The sequence below is a fragment of the Cynoglossus semilaevis genome, chromosome 16 (assembly GCF_000523025.1).
Source record: "Cynoglossus semilaevis isolate Cse_v1.0 chromosome 16, Cse_v1.0, whole genome shotgun sequence".
NCBI classification, from domain to species: domain Eukaryota; kingdom Metazoa; phylum Chordata; class Actinopteri; order Pleuronectiformes; family Cynoglossidae; genus Cynoglossus; species Cynoglossus semilaevis.
Genome location: NC_024322.1, coordinates 15,920,581 through 15,939,720, shown reverse-complemented (window position 1 = coordinate 15,939,720; position 19,140 = coordinate 15,920,581). Strand labels below are relative to the sequence as shown.

Here is a 19,140-nt window from a genome sequence, read left to right as displayed (position 1 = left end):
TGCAGAGGTAACGCTGGTGTTGGTGCAGTGGAATTGGACCAGCAAAGGTTTGGTTACAGAACTGGCAGGAAACCAGCAGAAAGTCCTCCTTCTGGTTCAGATGTCCGTCAAAACATCTGGTCCCAGGCAGGATTCTGGTCAGACTGTCACGGAAGCTGCTCAACAGTGCCACCTGCTGCCCTTCTGACTGTGTGTCTAAGTCTTTAATGTTTGCCTGCATTTCAGAGACTTTCTGAAGTCTGTTCCAGGTGTGGTCAAAGAAGGGAAGGGAGTGGTGTCTGTGATCAGCCCCCCGGGTCTGAACGTGTCTGTCCAGGTTAACTGAAGCTCCTCTACTCCCCTGCTGTGACCCTGATTCTTCTGATTCTTCTTGGTGAGGGTCCATCACCTCCTCTGTCTCTGCTCCATCACTGTTCCCTGGACTGGCTGAGGTGTGGTCCCCCAGGTTGGACTTCCTGTCCTCCTCTACACTGGTGTCCATGATTTCGGAGCAAAGAACTAATTAAAGAAAAAAAAAACTTGTATGAGATGTGGACCAGGTGTACTAGTGTATGGTGTGCAGCTGGTTTTGCTGAAGAACTTTAAATATAACTGAGCAAATGGAAACAAATCTTTTTTTTTTTTTAAGATGTTTTTTAAATAATCTCACGGGATTATTCCCGGGGCGTGGTTTAGCTTCTTTTTAAACAAAAATCTTAAATCTGACCCAAACCGCTACTGTGCGTGTGCGTGCGTGTGCATGTGTGCGCGTGCACAGTACCGCTCTTTCTGCGCGGGTTTGTCTGTTTGCGTCTTTGACAGCGCTGACTCTCAGACATGATCCAACTTAGTCTCCTAGACCAGGACCGAAGTGTTCCTGAAACACACACACACACACACACACACACACACCTTTTATCCATTTTCTGTCATTTAGTTTATGAACTGCAATAATATCTGATCAAAAATTAGACTTAGGTTAAAAAAAAAGAATTTTAAAATTACAGCAGTATTCGTGACGTCAAAAGACAAGGTACATTTAAACTATTAATGCACACACACACGAACACACAACAACTGTGCCTGTGTGTGTCCTCCTCTCTCCATCTCCCTCTCACCTGTCTCCTCAGGTGCTGCAGTGACGCAGTGCAGGTGCTGCTCTTTGATTGGCTGCTGAAGAAAAACTGTTTCTGCCCGCAACACCGAGTCAGGGTCACAGCTGCCTCACATAGGCCCCGCCTACTTGGTGATGACGTGGCACGAAGCATGTTCCTCACGGTAAGCCTGTGTGTGTTTCCAGGACCTTGGCTTTATGCGCCATCTAGTGGCGTATAAAGACAATGACAACAACCGTATCTATCGTTGTTAGATTTCTTGTGTGAGCTTTAAATGTAAAGATTTTCCTGCAGACTGTTGGCGGCGGACTACAGACTGTAGGATGTAGACTGTAGGATGTAGACTGTAGGATGTAGACTGTAGGATGTAGACTGTAGGATGTAGACTGCAGGTTAAGATCCTCCTAGTGTGTGGGCTGTTTGGTGTAAACTGTAGACCGTAGCCTGTAGAGGCACTGTCAACTGTAGGCTCTACACTGTAGACTTTAGGCTGTAGACTAGACCACACCAGTGTTGTGGCCAAACCCTCGGGTCGAGGCCCTGGTTTGATGGTCGACTTTATCAACATCAGAAAAATCCTTTACCTCAGAGCCACAGATCGTGATTAAAGACCCATTAAAACTGCAGCTGTGGCTTACACCTCTGAGGTGTCTCTCGTGTCTACGATGTCCTTACGTCCCTTCTTCTCTGATGGTTGAGTGTGGAACCACAGTAAGTTCCTCAGCCAGCATCCTGCAGGAACTTGGACTGGAAACGGTTCCAGAGCTTTTTGGCAGCAGCACCTCTTTGTTGATTAATATTCCTGAAAATCAGCTTCCTGTCAAAGATGGTTGCCATGCCAACTGACAGGGGACAGAGCTGGTGGTCATTAGCTCAGGGGGACGAAGGCCAGGAAGTGCCCCGCTGACGTTTGAATCTATAACAACAAACACTGGCTTTGATCCATTTCCCTTTGACAAATGAAACAAACCTCCATCAGTCCAAGGCTAGGCTATAAGCCGGGCTTATTTTGTCACTGTATAATGACATATAGTATGGTAGGGATTTGCATTAGCAGCATTCAAGAAATTAGCTTATTGTTATTAACTATTAACTATTAGCATAGTTTGGATTTGAGCGCAATAGTTAGCTTGGTGTAGCAAAGACAATTGTTACTAAAATGAGAAATGAACAAACAAGAACAACGACGGAAAAACCAACAGAAGAAAAGTGTTTGGTGAGGAGAGGACAGACTCCACTGTCCATTCATTGTGGACATGATTGTGACTGTTGACACAGTTAGTGTGTGTGTGTTTTTGTGGACACTGTTGGACGCTGTGACTGAGTGAAAGACTCCCCCGGACGTCGGAGCGAGTCCAGCTTCTCAGGTCACTTCCTCATTTGTGACTTGAGTTGTCGTTTGTGTTTGGATACAGAACATGAAGTGTTGGAAGGTTCCTGAGTTGGAGCAGCCTTGCTTAGCAACACTCTCTTCAACTGAGGTCAGTCACGCCCCCTGGTGGAGAGTAGAGGCACGTGCAGAAAAACAGCACTGATGGAGAGAGACCGCAGAAGTTGAGAGTGAGGAAGAAAAGTCGGAATTTACAGAGAGATTAATCGAGATGTGCAAAAAAGAAAACAAGAAATCGATAAGAGAGAGGAACCAGAATTCAAAGAAAGACAAGAACCAGGATTTAAAAAAAGAAAGTCAAATAACCTGTAATTTGACGTCGGACTTGGTGGAAATAAGTAATATGGATAATGATTTAATTCCATACAAAAATAAATCATAAAAAATATGTATTTATTTCGTCTTTTCATTATTTTCATGTCGTGTGCTCGCTGACCACTCCTTGAGACTTCATTTCCCAGAGTTCCTTTCGGCGTCTGGGTGGAGGTGTCATTGTCTTATCATTCTCATCTTTGATGGAGACACGGACTCCAGTCAGAAATTGTCAGTCCCGGTTCTGATGTCCGTCCTCCTCCACAGATCTGCCACGGCTTTACAGAACCTCCAGTGTCCAGGACTCTGCGTCTCTTTAACTCGTCTCGGTACAGGTGGTTCAGGTCTCGGTTCTACGTGACCCATAGTTCTGGCGTCGGAGATGGACGCGGCCGAGTGCAGGGTAAAGGTGATGTGTCGGTTCCGGCCTCTGAACGGAGCCGAACGGAACCGCGGAGACAAATACATCCCCAAATTTAACGGAGCAGACACAGTGGTCGTAGCGGTGAGTCCGGTTCCGTTGGTCCGCTGCGATGGACATGTTTCGGTCTATTCTCCGATTGTTTTCTTTTCTCTCTTCCCATAAATAATCACACACCCACACATATACACACACACATATGTGTATTTTTGTGCTGTATTTCTTTGTCATTATCTTTTATTTTTTATTATTTTTGGAATGTTGCGTCTGCTGTTGCTCACTTGAAAACGTCAACAGTGCAGAAACAACATTAAAAGGCAACATTAAGAGGCTCAGTTTCGTTGTTACAATAACAATAAAGACCATAAAATTAAAATAAATAAATGAAATAGTACAATAAAGACCATAAAATAAAAATAAATAAATGAAATAGTAATAGTAATAGTTAACAATAATGATTTCCAGAGATTTATTGACGTTTGACCCCCAGTGGTCGGCAGCCGTCGAGGTCTGGCCACGCCCAGCCTCCAAGGCTGCTCGGGTAAATGCAGGGTAAATGGGCTGCAGCCTACTGAATAGGACTGATGTAACGTCTGCCTCTTCTTCTCGTGTGGATTTCTACGATTTGTTTTTCCACAATTTCATGTTGTTTATTTTCACATTCTGTTTTTTCCGACCTTTATTTTGAAACTGTGTTTCCTGTGTCTCAGGGAAAACCCTACGTGTTCGACAGAGTCCTAGATCCAGAGACGGAACAGATCCAGGTCTACGATGTCTGCGCCAAACAGATTGTTCGAGGTCAGCCTTCTGGCAGCCAATCAGCTGCTTCCGTTTAACACTTTGACCTGTCCTGGACTCCACGGTGTCCCTGCTGTGGTGTCTCTTCTAAGTCCAGTAACGGACTGGTTTTTCAGGACCATGTTTGGTGAATTTGAAAGAACATTCTGCCGATCTGCTTCACTGGGTTTTTACAGCCTGCCTTGTTTGTTGCTTTAGATGTTTTGGGCGGATACAACGGGACGATCTTCGCATATGGACAGACGTCGTCAGGGAAGACACACACCATGGAGGTCAGAGGTCATTCTTTCTGAATCCGTTCAAATTCTGAAAAGGTAGAAAGGTGAAAATGGTGCCACAGCCAAGCGATGATTGCGACGATGAGTTCCAGAATAAAACGACAGCTGAACATCAATCCAAAAAAAAAGTGTTGTATGGTGACGATGATACGGTTTTCAGGGGAACTTACACGATCCTCGGCAGATGGGAATCGTTCCTCGGATTTCCAGAGACATTTTCGATCACATTTATTCCATGGATGAAAACCTGGAATTCCACATTAAGGTGATGATGTCACCGATGTTGTCATAATAATCTTTTAATCATGTCTTAACTGATCTGATTGTACTGAATGTGGTGACCTCTCTCTGCAGGTCTCTTATTTTGAAATCTATCTGGACAAAATCCGAGATCTGCTTGACGGTAAAAGGCTTCAACCTGTCAACCCCTAAAACAGTGGCCTGAGGTGTAATTCCCACCTCGGCCTCCAGTGTCGTCCTGCCTGAACACATCCACATTATCAGAACTTCATCGTGTCTTTAGGAACCATCAAGGTTCTGCAGAACTGTTAGGGCAACACCATTGGAACCAGTAGAACAATAGACTGAAACATCAGTCACTGACCCTGATACTGTGAGGGCAGGCACAGAGGGCGCCGTTGGCTTTGATGGACCAGTTGTACTAATGTTACAGTACTGTCTGCTGTAGAAAAAATCATTTATATTTTTGTGTTTCAGTGTCAAAGACAAACCTGGCTGTTCACGAGGACAAGAACCGGGTCCCCTTCGTAAAGGTACCTGAGCTGAAAGTTCTCCGTCCTTAAACTTTGGAATATACAGAAAAAACAGTATTTTACTGCAGTACTAACACTTCCTGGCACTGGTACTGTCTCAACTCTGGTACCAGTGATTCTGATATGGTACTGTTACAGGTGCTGGTACTGATAGTAGTGCTGGTTCTTTTTCTTGGTTCCAGGGTTGTACGGAGAGATTTGTCTCCAGTCCTGATGAAGTGATGGACGTGATTGACGAAGGGAAAGCAAACAGACACGTGGCTGTGACCAGTGAGCATCTGTCTCCTCACCTGTCTGTCTGTCTGTCCTCACCCGCTGTCCTCACCTGTCTGTCTCTCTGTCCCACAGACATGAATGAGCACAGTTCTCGTAGTCACACCATCTTCCTGATCAACATCAAACAGGAAAACGTGGAGACGGAGACCAAACTTTCAGGGAAACTTTATCTGGTGGACCTGGCAGGGAGCGAGAAGGTTCTTCCACACTCGTGATGTGTCTTTCCTCACCCCTGGCTCCCTCACATGTCCTCACATGAATATGTCTCTTGTTGTCCAGGTGAGCAAGACCGGAGCAGAAGGCTCGGTGTTGGACGAAGCCAAGAACATCAACAAGTCTCTGTCGGCTCTGGGGAACGTGATCGCTGCTCTGAGCGAAGGGACGGTCAGTGTCCAGTGACCAGTCCTCCCGTGTCTCTGTATGTCCCTCAGTTTTGTCCTCTGAACAGCCTTTTTTGTCATCTCCAGAAGACACATGTCCCCTACAGGGACAGTAAAATGACCCGAATCCTTCAGGACTCCCTGGGGGGAAACTGTCGGACCACCATCATCATCTGCTGCTCCCCGTCGGTCTACAATGAGACCGAGACCAAGTCCACTCTCATGTTTGGACAGAGGTAGAGCAGCAAGTCTGAGTAGACTGACAGGAGAGAGACAGGACGAAGAGGCTCATACGTGTGTGTGTGTGTGTGTGTTTCAGAGCTAAAACCATCAAAAACACCGTTTGTCTGAATCTGGAACTGACGGCGGAAGAATGGAAGAAAAAATATGAAAGTGAGAAAGAAAAATGTCGGAGTCTCAACGTCCTGGTCCAGAAACTGGAGCAGGAACTGAAACGTTGGAGAAAAGGTACTTATGTCATCCAGCTGAGTATTGAGTATGGTGCTCTGATTGATCATCTCTGTGGTGCCGGCTTGTCTGGTTCTGAATGGCTTCTTCAGGGGAGTCGGTACCTGAGGCGGAACAGCTGAGCAACAGAAAAAAGAAGAGCAGCAGTGAGACGAAGGGGGCGGTGAAGGGGGAGGAGGAGGAGGAGGCTGCAGCCTCTGTCCCTCTGTCTGACAAAGAGAAGGTTCAGTACGAGACCCTGATCACAGACCTGTACCAGCAGCTGGATGACAAGGTGACGCTGTGCTAACGACCTTCAGCTCTCTCCGTCTGCTGACCTCACATCTTCATCCCTCGTTCTGACTTGTGTTCCAGGACGATGAGCTCAACCAGCAGAGTCAGAGCATCGAGAAACTTAAGCAGCAGCTCCTGGATCACGAGGAGGTGAGTCTTCGTGTCGCATTTGGACATTACATCGGTACCAGGGCCTGCGTGACAATTAGGTCAAAGTTGAGTCGACAAATATGTTAACACAGCTGTCAGTTGTTCCGTCAGCTCCGATCAGTTTTTTTGGTGACAGGTTCTTCCTCCTGGTCGTCTGCTCCCATGGTGTGGACTCTCCCACACATGTTAACAGATGTTTCTTTTCTGTCCTCCACTTCTATAGCTCCTGACCTCCAGTCGTCAGCACCAAGAGCGTTTGCAGGAAGAGCTGTCTCAGCTGCAGAAGGACAACGAGTCAGGTAAACAGGAGGTGAAGGAGGTTCTGCAGGCGCTGGAGGAACTCGCTGTTAACTATGACCACAAAAGCCAGGAAGTAGAGGAGAAGAACCACACCAACCTGAAACTTAACCAGGAGCTGGCCCAGAAAACTGTGAGTAGACATAAGGTTTAGGCCCAAAGGTTAGAGGGGACATGGTCCTGACTCTGCCGCTCTCCGTCCAGGTGAGTCTGGAGACCATTCAGAGAGACTTCTCCCAGCTCCAGGATCTCAGCTGTCATCACAAGAAGAGGTCAGCAGAAATCCTCAACCTCCTGCTGAGGGACCTTGGTGACATCGGCAAAGCCCTGGGAACCACTGAACCAGTCAAGGTGAGACTGGTTCTGGTCCAGAACATCTGCTTCTCTCAGGTGGACCTCTGACCGCTGAGTCCTCCGTGTCCCTGCAGGTGACAGAGGCCGGCGGAGCCTTGGAGGACGACTTCACCGCCGCTCGTCTCTACATGAGCAAGATCAGCTCCGACGCCAAATCAACAGTGAGTCGGAGCAGACACCTGGAGATGAAGCTGCAGGAGAACATCCACAGCCGGGAGGAGCACGAGAAGGAGCTGGGCAGTCTGCAGCTGCTGGTCTCGCAGGTGAACTTTGTCATCGTGATCTCGCCGCCACTGCTGTCGTAAGTCTCTGAGGCCACTGTGATGTGTGTGTGTGTGTGCGTTCCAGCTTCAGACAAAGGGGGAGTCACTGAGCGCCGCCCTCCACGAGGTGGAGCTAAAGAAGCGCCAGTTGGAAGAGAATCAAGACGCTCTGATGGAAGAGGTCGCTAAACTGCAAGCTGAAGGTCAAAGGGCATCCTGCTCTCAGATTGGTCTAAGTTACACTGCTCTCTGGTTGGCTGACATATTGTGTGTGTGTGTGTGTGTGTGTGTGTGTGCGTTCAGGTCAGCTGATGGTCAATGACAAAGAGAAAGACCACATGAGGCTGAAAGACGCCGTGGAGATGAAGGTAACAGCACACCGACGCAGGGTTAGAGGTCGGAGGTCAGAGGTCAGAGATGTGAGAAGTGTGTGTTCTATTTGTAGAGAACGTTAGAAGAACAGATGAAGAACCACAGAGAGGTCCATCACAAACATCTGAGGAGCCTGAGGGATGAGCTGGAGCAGAAACAACGGGACCAGGATCAGCTCAGAGAGTGAGTCCTGATCACTGATCCTGTTTGTACCGCACCCTGAAAAGGATTGACTACAGGTCGGACGTTCTTCAGTCTTTTTCAGGCCCTGCAGCTGGAGAACAGGAAACTCATGTCAGACTTTGACAAAATCAAATCTGAGGAGGAGAAAAAGGAGAAAAACCTCCAGAAACTGCAGTGAGTTCAGGTTTTCTTCTTGGGTGGTTAGAGGGTGTGGAGGAAGAGAGGTTGCCCCCTGGTGGTAATATCTGACTGCAACCCCAGTGGTTCGATCAGTGACTATGCGATATCATCTCTGTGTGAATCAGGTTTCTCAACAAGAAGCGAGAACAAGCCCGAGAAGACGTGAAGGGTCTGGAGGAGACCGTGGTGAGTCCATCTGTACCTTAGTCCCAGTACCTGGACCAGATCAGCTGAGACGATTACTGACATTAAATCATTAACTCCAGGTCAAGGAACTTCACACGTTGAATAATCTTCGTAAACTCTTCATCGACGACGTCGGCACCAGATTGAAGAACGTGAGTTGTTTGTCGTTGTGTTCAGGATTTACTAGTCGTCACTGTACAATGGATTTGTTTGTGCTCAGATTTCAGAATACGATTCTGACGAGGCCGGCGGAAGTTTAGCCCAGAGGCAGAGAATCATATTTCTGGAAAATAATCTGGAACAGCTCGGCCGTGTCCACAAACAGGTCGGCAATCCACAGATTGATTTGAACTGCTGTTCCACAGTGTTGGGTTGAAGTTGTCATGATTTTGAAGATCAGTCAATTACCTTATTACGTTAAGTGTTCTCCTGACCTTCCACCTTTGTGCAGCTGGTGCAGGACAACGCAGACCTGCGCTGTGAGCTGCCAAAGCAGGAGAAACGCCTGCGAGCGACGGCAGAGCGAGTCAAATCTCTGGAATCCCTGCTGAGAAACGCCAAGGAGACTGCGGCCAAAGACCGAAAGCGGTACCAACAGGAAGTGGACCGCATCAAAGAGCTCTGGTCCAAGAACGTCCCCAGAAGGGGATACTCCGCCCAGATAGGTGAGGTTTTACCGGGTTTACGGGATGATCTGCTGCCACCGCTGGTTAAAAACCTCAAAACACTGCCATCGACTATTCTCTTTGTATTCATTTTCCAGCTAAGCCAATCAGGGCGGGGCATCAGAATCTGTCCTCGGCTTCATCCATCAGGCCAACAATCAGAGGCGGCGGGTCTTTGTCAAGTCCACGCCACCACGCCTCCCGCCCGGAAGCACAACAGTACCAACGACCACCGTCAGCAAAAGTGCCACAGCTGCGTTAAATGTAAAGAGGCGGGGCAACAGTGATGACATCAGCATCACCACCTGGGCCAGAAAGTAAAGACAAACAACACAAGAGGAAGAAGAAGAACTGTAGTAAGACCATTGTGTGTGCCGTCAATCAGACCGTCAATCAGACCGTCAACCAGACCAGGCAGAGCTGACAAACAGCTCTACAGGACTGCCGGAGAACCACAACAACAGTCACCCATCGTGGCCACACTGACAGGTTAGCTGAAGCTCAACAACCAAAACAAAACAACAGCACAACTAAGAAAACTGTGTCAACAGTCACAACCACGATAACAGCAACAACAACAACAACAACAACAACATCTCAGCCGCCCGTGAAAGAGTTTTAATGTCAGTCGTTTACATTGATGTGAAAACAATCGGTGTAGTTGTTTTTGTTGTATTTCGGTGTCAGTTTGACTGTAATGTGAATCTACTGTATCTGTTCCTATTGTCATGTTGCTGTAGTTCCAGATTTTTCAGACAGGGGGCAGCATTCTTAACTTGGTGGGGTGGTGGGGGCCTCACAGACCAAACAGATTGCTCCCTGTTCTTCTTCTTTGGTTCATAAAGCCCCGCCCCCTTTCCTAAAGCAAACAGATTGCTCCCTGTTCTTCTTCTTTCATAAAGCCCCGCCTCCTTTTCTAAAGCACACAAACCTTTCCAGTTTAGGGAATCTATATTTATTACATTTTACTTTTGTTTCTTCACTTTGTATTTTTTTTATATTATTCTGGTTAACGATTAAAAAATATCCTGTATTTGTATTTATTTGAGTCATTTTGGTGAAGAACTGAAACTCAGTCAGATTGTCTTTATTGATACAAACCGAACTCAAAAACTCTTCGTTTGAGTTCAGTTTTCAGCCAATCACGTGACAGCTCAGCTGGTCTCTGATCACCTGATCGTCCAACGGCTTTTCTGACATTTCTGACATTACCAGGAACTGTGCTGATGTAACAGTGATGGTGTAACAGTGATGATGTCAAAGTGATGATGTCACAGTGATAATGTCACAGTGCTGATGTAATGCCGACACAGTGATACTGAAATAAGTTATTAAACTCTGAAATATGAAGAAAAAAAAATTGCTTGAACCGAGCTTTGAATTTAATGTATCTTTTAAAAAATGTTTAGAAAGTTTTTGGGCAAAACTAAAAAAAAAAACTAAATGTAAAAAAAAAAAAAAAATCCTTTTGTTGATAAAAAAGTTTAGAACGTTTTTGGGCAAAACTAAAAGTAAAAAAAAAAAAACATATTTGGATTTTTTGCTTCCTCTTTATTTTTATCACATTTTTTGAGTTCCTGTTACTTCCTGTCCAGACTGAAGATCCCAGGACTCTGGATCAGGACCAGCTCTACAATCTGGCTCTGGTAGACCATGTTCACCGCCATGTTTCCTGCTTCTAGCCCCGCCCACATCAGCGTTGGGCCAAACACAATCCCAAGGCTCTGAGTGGACATTAGGTTCTGTCTGGAAAACTTAAGAACTCTGAAGAAGAAGAACCGGGGTCAGAACCGTGACTACAGGCCAGGAGGAGGCGTGCGTGTGTGTGTGTGTGTGTGTGTGTGTTTTTTCACCTGTTCAGGTGCAGAAACAGCAGCTTCACAGTTTCGTAGTTGACTCTCGGCAGATCATCAATCAGTTTCTTCAACCTTTGAACTTTTTCCTTGGCATCTTTGATATCTGTTTGAATGAACACAAGTGGTTACACGCCGCTTCTGTGTGGTCCAGTAGCCCCACCCCTTGAAACAATGACCCCGCCCCCCTCTCGTTGAACTCACTGAGGACGTCAACGACGGACTGAAAGAAGTGGAGGGGAAACAGCGGCTCAGGAAGTTCACGGAAAAACATCTTGAGTGCTCCCGTGACGACGTGAATTTCAGACCACTGCGGCTGGTCCAAATCCAGCTTTTCCTCTAGAGGGCGGTAAGGAGTCACACTCATTTGTTCTGCTTTTTCAGAAATTTCATCTTGTTTTTACTTTTTAAAGTCTACAAACCTTGATCCACAATGAACCGAAGTTTCTGGATTGTTGCCAAGTTTCCGCTGACCCTGTAAATTCCATGGACTTCCAGACCTGGAATCAAGGTCTTAGGAATCAAGGTCTGCATTGATGCTACAGTAAATATCTATACATATATACATTTTTTTTAGTAATTCCATCATTTGGATCAGTCATAAATACAACAGGTGAAAAACAATGACATCTAGTGTCTGATCCAGAAACGTACAAAACAAAAAGGGAAAAAAAGTAGCTTTTTTTGGTCATATTTTTGAATGACCGTTTACCTTGATTGATCCTGACACCGCCACCTGGTGGTTAATCTGATAAAACATTCGACTTGGCTGACAGCTCCCATAAACATACACATGTAAATATATGTATATACTGTACATATAAACTCTGTATAACTTCTAAACTGATGCTGCAGCTGAAGCTTCTTTGTTTCTGTCTAATCTTTGTTTCAGTTTCTCCGACGACGGTGAACTGACCTCGTTTGTCGATCGCGTTCACACACTGCTGGACAAACGATGGGACGCACGTTCCTTCGCGTTGACACAGGGTGAAGAGGTCACAGCCATACACTCGATCTACGCACAAACACAACACCCATTTGTCGGTAGGACTTGAATGTTAGCAGTGACCGCTAGGTCCAGGTGGGTTCTGGGGGTTGGTCTGGACAAACCTTTGATCAGGCCCTTCTCCTGGAGCGTCTTCATGGACGGACGTCTGCTGAGGAACTTCTTCAGTTTGTTTTTTACTCCGGTTTTGTCCAGATCAGATGAAGTGTGTTTCAACTTTGAGCCTCTGAAAACTGTGAAGAACACGGTTTCTGGTTCTGCAGGTCTGCAGTGGACCTACAGGTCCATATGTGCTGTACTGATGGTGTCACTCACTGATGGAGCGTCGGTGGACTGGAGTGGTCTTTTTTGTGTTGGCAGTGGTTCCTTGTCCGGTGGGAGGTCGGTGTCTGTGAAGGTTCTCAGAACTGTTTGATCTTCGCAGATGCAAATTTGACCTCGTCTGAAAAAGTGTTTTATTTAATGATTTGGTTTGGACAGATGAAGACCAGAGACCAAACGTCTCCACAGGTGAGTACAGTGGACAGACTGGTGTGATCAGGACTTCGGAGGTTCTCACCGATGATTGGACGGCATCCTCTATGGCATGAAACCACTTGCTGGCTGTGGGCCGCGTGTCCAGCTGCAAAAGAAACTCACTTCCTGTCCTTGTGGTCACCTGTGAGAAAAATAAAAAATCATCATTGTCTTAAGTGATGGAGACGTCAAGACCCCTGTCCTTGGCCCAGTTTGAGTTTTTGACCTGAAAGACGTTTTCTCGACTGGACTTGTCCTTCACCCACTGCACCACCGCTCCACTCAGCTGGACCACATCGCTCTGCTCCTTTTTCACAGCCACAATAAAAACATAATGAGAATCATCCAATCAAATAACAACGACAAAAAAAAAAATCAACAGGAAGTCAGAAGAAGTCCAACCAGAGATGGCTCTGTGTAAAAGTAGAGCTGGTCTGAGTCCAGAACCAGACACATCCCAGTCCAGACCTTCTTCTGTTTTTGTCCATGGTGCTTAATTTTGGCCACATTTAGGACTTCACCTCTGACCTGTAAACACACACACACACTCTGTTGTCCATGGTCTTCTAAAGACCTCTGGTGGTTGTCATAGCGCCCACTCTACCTTTGCTGCCGCTGCAGAAGCTCCACCCACAGAAAGGTTCTGCTGAGACACAAAACCAAACAGGAAGTGACAATATTGAGGTTCAACAGGCGGCCCACAGTGTTGTTCTGAGTTCACTCCACAGAAAAACCCAACCCTCATACAGCACAGAGCCCACAGACCCGGGCCCTCGGGCAATGCTAAGATCACATGACCCCCCCCGCCTCACCTCCCCTCCCCACCTTGTCCCTGGTGGTCGCAACATTTCTGCCACTGGACCAGGGTGCGTTCTCCGCCTCACTACAACGACCCTCTTTCCAGATGTTCAGCCATAGACCAGAACACTCCAGCAGTGGGTTAGAGCTGAAGAAGACTCTTGGATGAAGAGGTGAAACGTCTTCTAGAGACCGAGACAGTCCAGTTGTCCTCTAGTGAAAGAACTCCAGATAAAAGTGAGGACCTGGACCTGTGAAGACGCTTGTGTTGAATTACCAGTTTGTGAGTAAAATCCGACTCCTGCAGGACCATGGACCTGGACTGAGTCAGACGTTCTCCGCAGCTCTGTGAAGTCTTTGTCCTCAGCTGGACTGAAGTGACCGGTGGATCCTGACCGAGTTTGTTCTGCATGTTGGAGATCCTGAAAAGTAAAAACAAGTTCCAGCGATCTTTCTTCTTATTTGACTCGTTCCTCTTTGACTTCCTGTTTCAGACCTGATTAGCCAACGCACGTTCAGTTTTAAAGAAACAAATCTGACAGTTTAAAACCAGAAACTGTCTCTTTTGTTAATCTCAGTCGGTCGTCTGACGTGTGGATTAACTAATCTAGCTAACTCACATCTGCTGCGCCACAAGCCAAGTGTGGTTTTTAGTTTGGTCAGAAATTCTGCAAAACATATAACTCACTCCAAAATTTAAGAAGAAACAAAGACGTAAATTGAAGAGGAAAAGCCCGAAGAGACTTGAATCCATCCGTGGATTGGATTATTTAATGTGATCCTACCTCTTACTGGCCATTTGTCTCCTCACAGCAGTTCAGTTAGTGGCTTATAGAAAGAGGAAGTAGTTTTCATCAACATACGCTGCGTCTGACTTTCATTTCCTGACAGAAACCACCAGCATCTGCCAGAATGTGAGATTAGGATTAACCCCAGATTAACATCCACTGACTCAGTTCAATGCAAACAATTTACACACACGTGCCTTCTAAGGTTACAGTTTACTTCTTTTATTTTGGAATCAAAGATCAGATTTCCTGTCTTTGGCATCCATTTCTTCCTTGATCTCCATGTTTCAAAAATGATTTGAATAAAAAAAAAAGCGTGACTAAACATATAAATGTAACCTGATGTAATGTCATAAACGGTGGAAAGTTGTTAAACAGGATATAAATGTTTTTTTCATATCTGTTGAAATAAAGAGTGAAGTTAAAACAGTTTGACTCGGTTTAACAGGGTGAGCTTCGCGTACAACAACGCAGTGACGTGCGATCATGATTAAAAAAAAAGGAAACAAACATAAAATAAATACTAATATTTTCCACTGATCTGTGTTAAAGGTGCATTTTCACTATGACTCTACACATCTTTGACATTTTATTAAGTAAAAAACGTCAAATTCGAGTATTTCACATTCAAATACAGGATAGAAATCCCGGGTGAGACAGCTCCACATCTGACTGCGCGATCAATACAATCTGGGTCACATGACGCGGGCCGTTGGGACATCCTTTGATTAAAGAATTGAAAAATAACTGAATTTTTTAACTGAAGGTCAAAATTCAATTTGTGCTGCACTCATCTCTATACTTTGTTTACAATAAATATGAATTTCTTAGACACAAGAAGGCTGCTCTGTCCATTTGTATAAAAAAAAAAGAAATTCTTTCTAGGACAAATATGCTCCTGTGTTGGTGTTGGTGTCAGTGTCATTAAAAGAGGGGTGCTGAGGGATATGAAGCGTTACCAGGTGATGCTATTGGATGAACAGTGAAATAAGATGCTCTTTTCGGTTCCTACAATTGTAAATCTAAGAGGAGTCAGTGTGTCACCAGCCACGAACCTCACCACACGTCACTGCAACAATGTGTGTGAATGGAAGTCATAGACGGCAGGTCTTTCAATGTGTGCATGGCACCTCCTACAGGCCAGGAAAAGGAAGTTTCATGCTGCTAGAGTCAGAACCTCACTTTGACTCTGTTCATCAATGAGACTTTTTTTTTCTTGTTCTTTTCAACAAATGTTCAACAACCTCTTTCCACCTGCCTCAATGGCCTTCAGCTGTTAATGCTCGAGTCCATACATCGTGTGATGTGTCTTTACGTGGTCCACTGTCAAAGGTCATAGCCAGGGGCTGTGCCTGATGTTTAATGGAGGGCTGACTGGAGCTCCCTCCTGCAGAGTAAACCCCCGAGTCTTCGCTGCTGCTGCTCCCGCTGCCATGACGACTGTGTCTGCTGCCACCACAAAAACACAAGGTGAAGATTTGAAGAGTCAGAAAAACAAAAACGTTTCTGATGTGAAAACACACCTGTTGTTCAGCTCCAGGCCCATCAGGGTTCCACAAGGATGGGTCTGGTTTACCAGGACCTCAGGCAGAGCACAGATGGTCACTTTATCACAGAGCAGCTCCAACTCAGAGTGTGGGGTCAAGAGACGAGGAGGGTGAGATCGAGGGGAGTGACGAAGAAACTAAAAAGTGAGAGAAGGCATCGTGTTGGTTAAATACAAGTCCAGCCGGGCTAAGGTCAGAGGAGACGAGACGTGACATGATGAGAAGTGGCGTCCCTCTCCAGGGACTGACCTCAGAACAATGTGTCAAGTGTCAAACTGACCCAGAGACGATGACGTCAAAAGACTGTACCTGTTCAAGATGTGTGGGCAACTGGCTGGAGGGAAACCAGATGCTCTTCAGAGTCACACAGGAGTAGAAGAAGCACCAGATGAGGAGGAGCACCAGCAGGAGGAAGACAAGCAGGGCGGACAGGAAGTAGAGGACTATCTGCCACCAGGACAAGTGACCTGCAAGACAGGGAGGGAGGGAGAAATGTTGTGTTAGACCCGCTAGCTGTTTTTAGCTAACAGGGGCTAACATTGCTAACTCTGTGTCCACTGAAGACCCAGTGCAGACACTCCACCCCCCATCTCACCTTCTGTCTCTAGACAGTGGGGGTGACTGAAGATGCTGCTCTTCCTGTGCTCGCCATCTTCACGTGACTGAACACTCACACAGTAGCGTGTCCATGCTTTCAGGCCTGGCAGAGTCACAAAGGTGGCAGTGGTATTCAGATGTTTTTCTGAGGCCTGGAAAACAAAGACAGTCAGACAGTCGTACAGTCGTACAGTCGTTCATCTTCTGATGTTTAGAGGATGAACTGATCAGGTGTCCTGGTACGGCGTGTACTAGTGGTGTACTAGCTGCACGTCAGCGGTTTCTTCACCTTTCCGTCTTGGGACTGTTCCCAGTATTTGATGCGGTAGTACAACTTGGATAGGTGTTCCTTCATGACGGTGTCCTGGCTGGAGCGCGGTTCAGAGATTGTGACGTCGAGCAGATTCCCAGCAGGTCTTAGTTCAACTTTGACTGGAGGACCCAGATCAGCTGTAGAACCAGAGAATGGACAAGGTCAGTTATTGAGGACATTTGCTCTAACTGAGCTACAGCCGACCCCCCCGACTACCCTCGCCCCAGTGTCCTCACTCACCGTCCCTCTCAGGGCAGAATTCCACTTGAACCCACTCAGAATGATGGCCGTTCCAGTCGGTGCGCACATGGAACACGTACATTCCCAGGTAGTGCAGGTCCAGTCCTGTCAGGTCACAAGACCTGCCTGAGACCCGCTCACACACACTCACCCATTCTGGATCCCTTTTCTTGTCCGTTAATTCGTAGGACCTGAGCCAACACATGTCAGAGAGTGAGGAGTTAAAATAAAATTTAAAAAAAAGACAACAACCAGGTGACGCTGAGAGTTTACACATGGTTCACACCAGGTGAACCTGAGCACTACAGACGAGACAAGGCAACACTTACTTAAAAAATCTGACACATCTGAAACATAACGTACAACCACAAGTCAATTAATTACAAAGTCTCAATTCATTTTTTAACTTTTATTTATTCATTTGTCTGGTTGTGGGTTCAATTCCAATGGGTTTAATGGGTTAAAAGCTCTGGACCATTTTTTGACAATCAGGCTTCTATATATGCCTCTCTAAATATATATAGTGAGACTTTAGGGGCAGTAGTGGCTTAGTGGTTAAGGAAGCAGACTTGGGTGCGGAGGGTTTCAGGTTCAAGTCCACCAACTGCCAGGTTACCACTGAGGTGCTTTGAGCATGGCACCGTCCCCATACACAGAATTCCACTTGAACTCACGGGGGTCACATTTCACTGTGTGATTTGTCACCATGACAAATCACTTTTACTTTCAATTTTGTGGAGGCTTCAATCTCAGGTCAGTTATTCCTGCATCTATACACTCAGGCAGGTACACACACACACACACACACACAGGAGTAAGTCTTACCCCACAAATTGCACAGTGAAGGTGACGTCATACGTCTTTCCTGGACTCTGATTCCAGTCCCAGATCAATGTGTAGTTGGTGTTCAGAGAGATGACAGTCACATTCTGTGGCGGCGTCAGCTCTACTCCAACTGGGACTGTAGCAGTGACAGCGACGCCATAAACCCCTGTTCAAGATTTTAAATGTATTTATTTAGACATTTTTATATTTATATCAGATCAAACTTATAACTGAGTTCTTTGTGTTCCCATATATGGAACAAACGTTGTCTGTTTCCCTGTTGAACAGTTTGATTTTCACCACCTGTTTTTCCATTTCCATCCCGTGTTCACTCACTTGTCCTCAGCCCTACTATAACCTGGGCTGGAACAGTAGGAATGACGACTTGCCGACAAATGTTAGCGATAACAACGACGTTGTGTACATATACAGAAAACAATGCCACACTGTGTACAAGCCGCACATCACAGCACGTCAACTGCCAACATATAACACGAGAAAAAAAGTGTGGAAAATTGTTTTGCTTTTTCAGAAGAACATTTTAAGTTCAGGGAACAGAGCGAATTACTGTTTATTTGTTCCGCACACAGCGGCACGAGTTTAAATAATTGCCGGAAATCACTGCTTGATGTCCAACTTCCGCCTGTCTGCGTCAAACATCAACTCTTAACGACCAAAGACAACCACAGAAAGGCGCCTATGAAATAAAACGTATTATTATTGATATAAATTCAACGGATCAAACTGCTTACGGTCAATGTCTGTAACGTACGAATTACCGACGCAAGTCTTTGCAGCTGCACCGACTCCTCTAATATGGCGGCGACGCTGACGCATTTTAGCAATCGATCGCTCTCCGTAGTTAGATATCGAAAAAGTTCGAATAACTGTAAATGTTAACACTAAAAATCTAACTACTCAGATCAATAACATGTCTGACAGTGATGGGGACTTGGGACGCTAACCACGTACGAATAATTAGCCAGAATTCCCATTCCGACTGCGATTTCACTCACTTCCGGATCACTCGGCTATAAATGGGTCAATAACAATAACGTACTTTGGGGACAGAAATGACACTATATGTCTACAGCGGTTCGTTTGCTCAATGGTAGACAAAAGAACAGTTTATAAGCTCTGGTTTAAAATGAAATAAGTCGACTACTATGAGCCGAACACGGAACCAGTGGGAAACAAAACACCTACGTTAGCATAGCATTCAACAACAACTTACCGTCGCTGCTGTTTAGAATCCAGAATAAAGGGCCGAGTAACAAGACTACGGACATGTTAGTGACATGTCACCTGTTCAGGCACAGCTTACATCGGACTAAATCTGTTCTACAACCTACTTCCTCTTTCCGTTCCCAGGTGTAAACTGCTCGGTGTAAACTGCTCAGCGTTCACTCTCAGCTCTAACTCCCCTGCATCGGCCTCGCTCAGCGGTTAAGGCTCGTTAGCGCCCTCTATGGTTGGACGTTTTATTTATTTATTTAATATTAGTAGATTATCGACCAATCACGAACAGCTGATGACCGTCGACG

General features: G+C 45.9%; 4 protein-coding genes across 11 annotated transcripts in view; 1 reads left to right on the top strand and 3 right to left on the bottom strand.

Moving 5' to 3' along the window:
* The window catches only part of LOC103392378 (zinc finger E-box-binding homeobox 2-like), a 4,315-nt gene extending 2,227 nt beyond the window's left edge, over window positions 1-2,088 (bottom strand). The window contains exons 1-3 of the mRNA XM_025063732.1: window positions 1,098-2,088; window positions 761-856; window positions 3-498 (exon numbers count right to left, since the gene is read on the bottom strand). Of these exons, the coding sequence (XP_024919500.1) occupies window positions 3-498; window positions 761-818 (554 nt within the window). The 5' untranslated portion in view covers window positions 819-856; window positions 1,098-2,088. The remainder of the gene's footprint in view (window positions 1-2; window positions 499-760; window positions 857-1,097) is intronic.
* An 804-nt stretch (window positions 2,089-2,892) lies between these two features.
* On the top strand, window positions 2,893-9,464 carry LOC103392360 (kinesin heavy chain-like). 2 transcript variants are annotated; one of them, XM_008328963.3, is made up of 25 exons: window positions 2,898-3,301; window positions 3,928-4,015; window positions 4,214-4,287; window positions 4,454-4,558; window positions 4,648-4,696; window positions 5,011-5,066; window positions 5,249-5,336; window positions 5,415-5,539; window positions 5,622-5,726; window positions 5,810-5,958; window positions 6,042-6,190; window positions 6,283-6,464; window positions 6,545-6,613; window positions 6,837-7,043; window positions 7,115-7,261; window positions 7,339-7,527; window positions 7,613-7,730; window positions 7,831-7,895; window positions 7,973-8,082; window positions 8,155-8,256; window positions 8,388-8,448; window positions 8,529-8,600; window positions 8,669-8,773; window positions 8,900-9,113; window positions 9,212-9,464. In XM_008328963.3, exons 1-25 carry the CDS (start codon window positions 3,179-3,181, stop codon window positions 9,373-9,375), a joined length of 2,916 nt encoding a protein of 971 aa, XP_008327185.1. In that variant the 5' UTR covers window positions 2,898-3,178; the 3' UTR covers window positions 9,376-9,464. The 2 variants fall into 2 exon arrangements, with proteins under 2 accessions (XP_024919657.1, XP_008327185.1); XM_025063889.1 differs by having other exon boundaries at window positions 2,893-3,301; window positions 5,249-5,539.
* A 1,166-nt stretch (window positions 9,465-10,630) lies between these two features.
* On the bottom strand, window positions 10,631-14,233 carry arhgap15 (Rho GTPase activating protein 15). Of its 6 annotated transcripts, none has more exons than XM_017039760.2 (13): window positions 14,072-14,233; window positions 13,564-13,708; window positions 13,093-13,134; window positions 12,891-13,016; window positions 12,715-12,792; window positions 12,532-12,630; window positions 12,288-12,414; window positions 12,077-12,205; window positions 11,883-11,981; window positions 11,389-11,466; window positions 11,171-11,305; window positions 10,967-11,072; window positions 10,631-10,877 (listed from the first exon to the last, which is right to left on the bottom strand). In XM_017039760.2, exons 1-13 carry the CDS (start codon window positions 14,083-14,085, stop codon window positions 10,694-10,696), a joined length of 1,362 nt encoding a protein of 453 aa, XP_016895249.1. In that variant the 5' UTR covers window positions 14,086-14,233; the 3' UTR covers window positions 10,631-10,693. The 6 variants fall into 6 exon arrangements, with proteins under 6 accessions (XP_016895249.1, XP_016895250.1, XP_008327186.1 ...); XM_017039761.2 differs by having other exon boundaries at window positions 13,093-13,131; XM_008328964.3 differs by having other exon boundaries at window positions 10,632-10,877; window positions 12,715-12,795.
* Window positions 14,234-14,650: 417 nt separating this feature from the next.
* On the bottom strand, window positions 14,651-19,058 carry LOC103392363 (interferon alpha/beta receptor 1b-like). 2 transcript variants are annotated; one of them, XM_017039764.2, is made up of 8 exons: window positions 18,831-19,058; window positions 17,597-17,762; window positions 16,772-16,962; window positions 16,508-16,668; window positions 16,217-16,370; window positions 15,931-16,088; window positions 15,598-15,758; window positions 14,651-15,520 (listed from the first exon to the last, which is right to left on the bottom strand). In XM_017039764.2, the coding sequence occupies exons 1-8, from the start codon at window positions 18,883-18,885 to the stop codon at window positions 15,334-15,336; spliced, it is 1,233 nt and encodes a 410-aa protein (XP_016895253.1). In that variant the 5' UTR covers window positions 18,886-19,058; the 3' UTR covers window positions 14,651-15,333. The 2 variants fall into 2 exon arrangements, with proteins under 2 accessions (XP_016895253.1, XP_008327187.1); XM_008328965.3 differs by having other exon boundaries at window positions 14,651-15,523; window positions 18,831-19,057.
* Window positions 19,059-19,140: the final 82 nt, after the last annotated feature.

Excerpts from the sequence above, each read along its gene's own strand:
- LOC103392360 (XM_025063889.1), top strand. The coding sequence starts at position 3,179 with ATGGACGCGGCCGAGTGCAGGGTAAAGGTGATGTGTCGGTTCCGGCCT. Across the intron at positions 3,302-3,927 it reads CAGACACAGTGGTCGTAGCG|GGAAAACCCTACGTGTTCGA; the intron begins GTGAGTCCGGTT and ends CCTGTGTCTCAG. Across the intron at positions 6,614-6,836 it reads AGCTCCTGGATCACGAGGAG|CTCCTGACCTCCAGTCGTCA; the intron begins GTGAGTCTTCGT and ends CCACTTCTATAG.
- arhgap15 (XM_008328964.3), bottom strand. Across the intron at positions 12,631-12,714 it reads GTCGAGAAAACGTCTTTCAG|GTGACCACAAGGACAGGAAG; the intron begins GTCAAAAACTCA and ends TTTTTCTCACAG. Across the intron at positions 11,306-11,388 it reads TCGGTTCATTGTGGATCAAG|AGGAAAAGCTGGATTTGGAC; the intron begins GTTTGTAGACTT and ends ACCGCCCTCTAG.
- LOC103392363 (XM_008328965.3), bottom strand. The coding sequence starts at position 18,885 with ATGTCCGTAGTCTTGTTACTCGGCCCTTTATTCTGGATTCTAAACAGC. Across the intron at positions 16,371-16,507 it reads AACAGTCCCAAGACGGAAAG|GCCTCAGAAAAACATCTGAA; the intron begins GTGAAGAAACCG and ends TTTGTTTTCCAG. Across the intron at positions 16,089-16,216 it reads CCACTGTCTAGAGACAGAAG|GTCACTTGTCCTGGTGGCAG; the intron begins GTGAGATGGGGG and ends CCTGTCTTGCAG.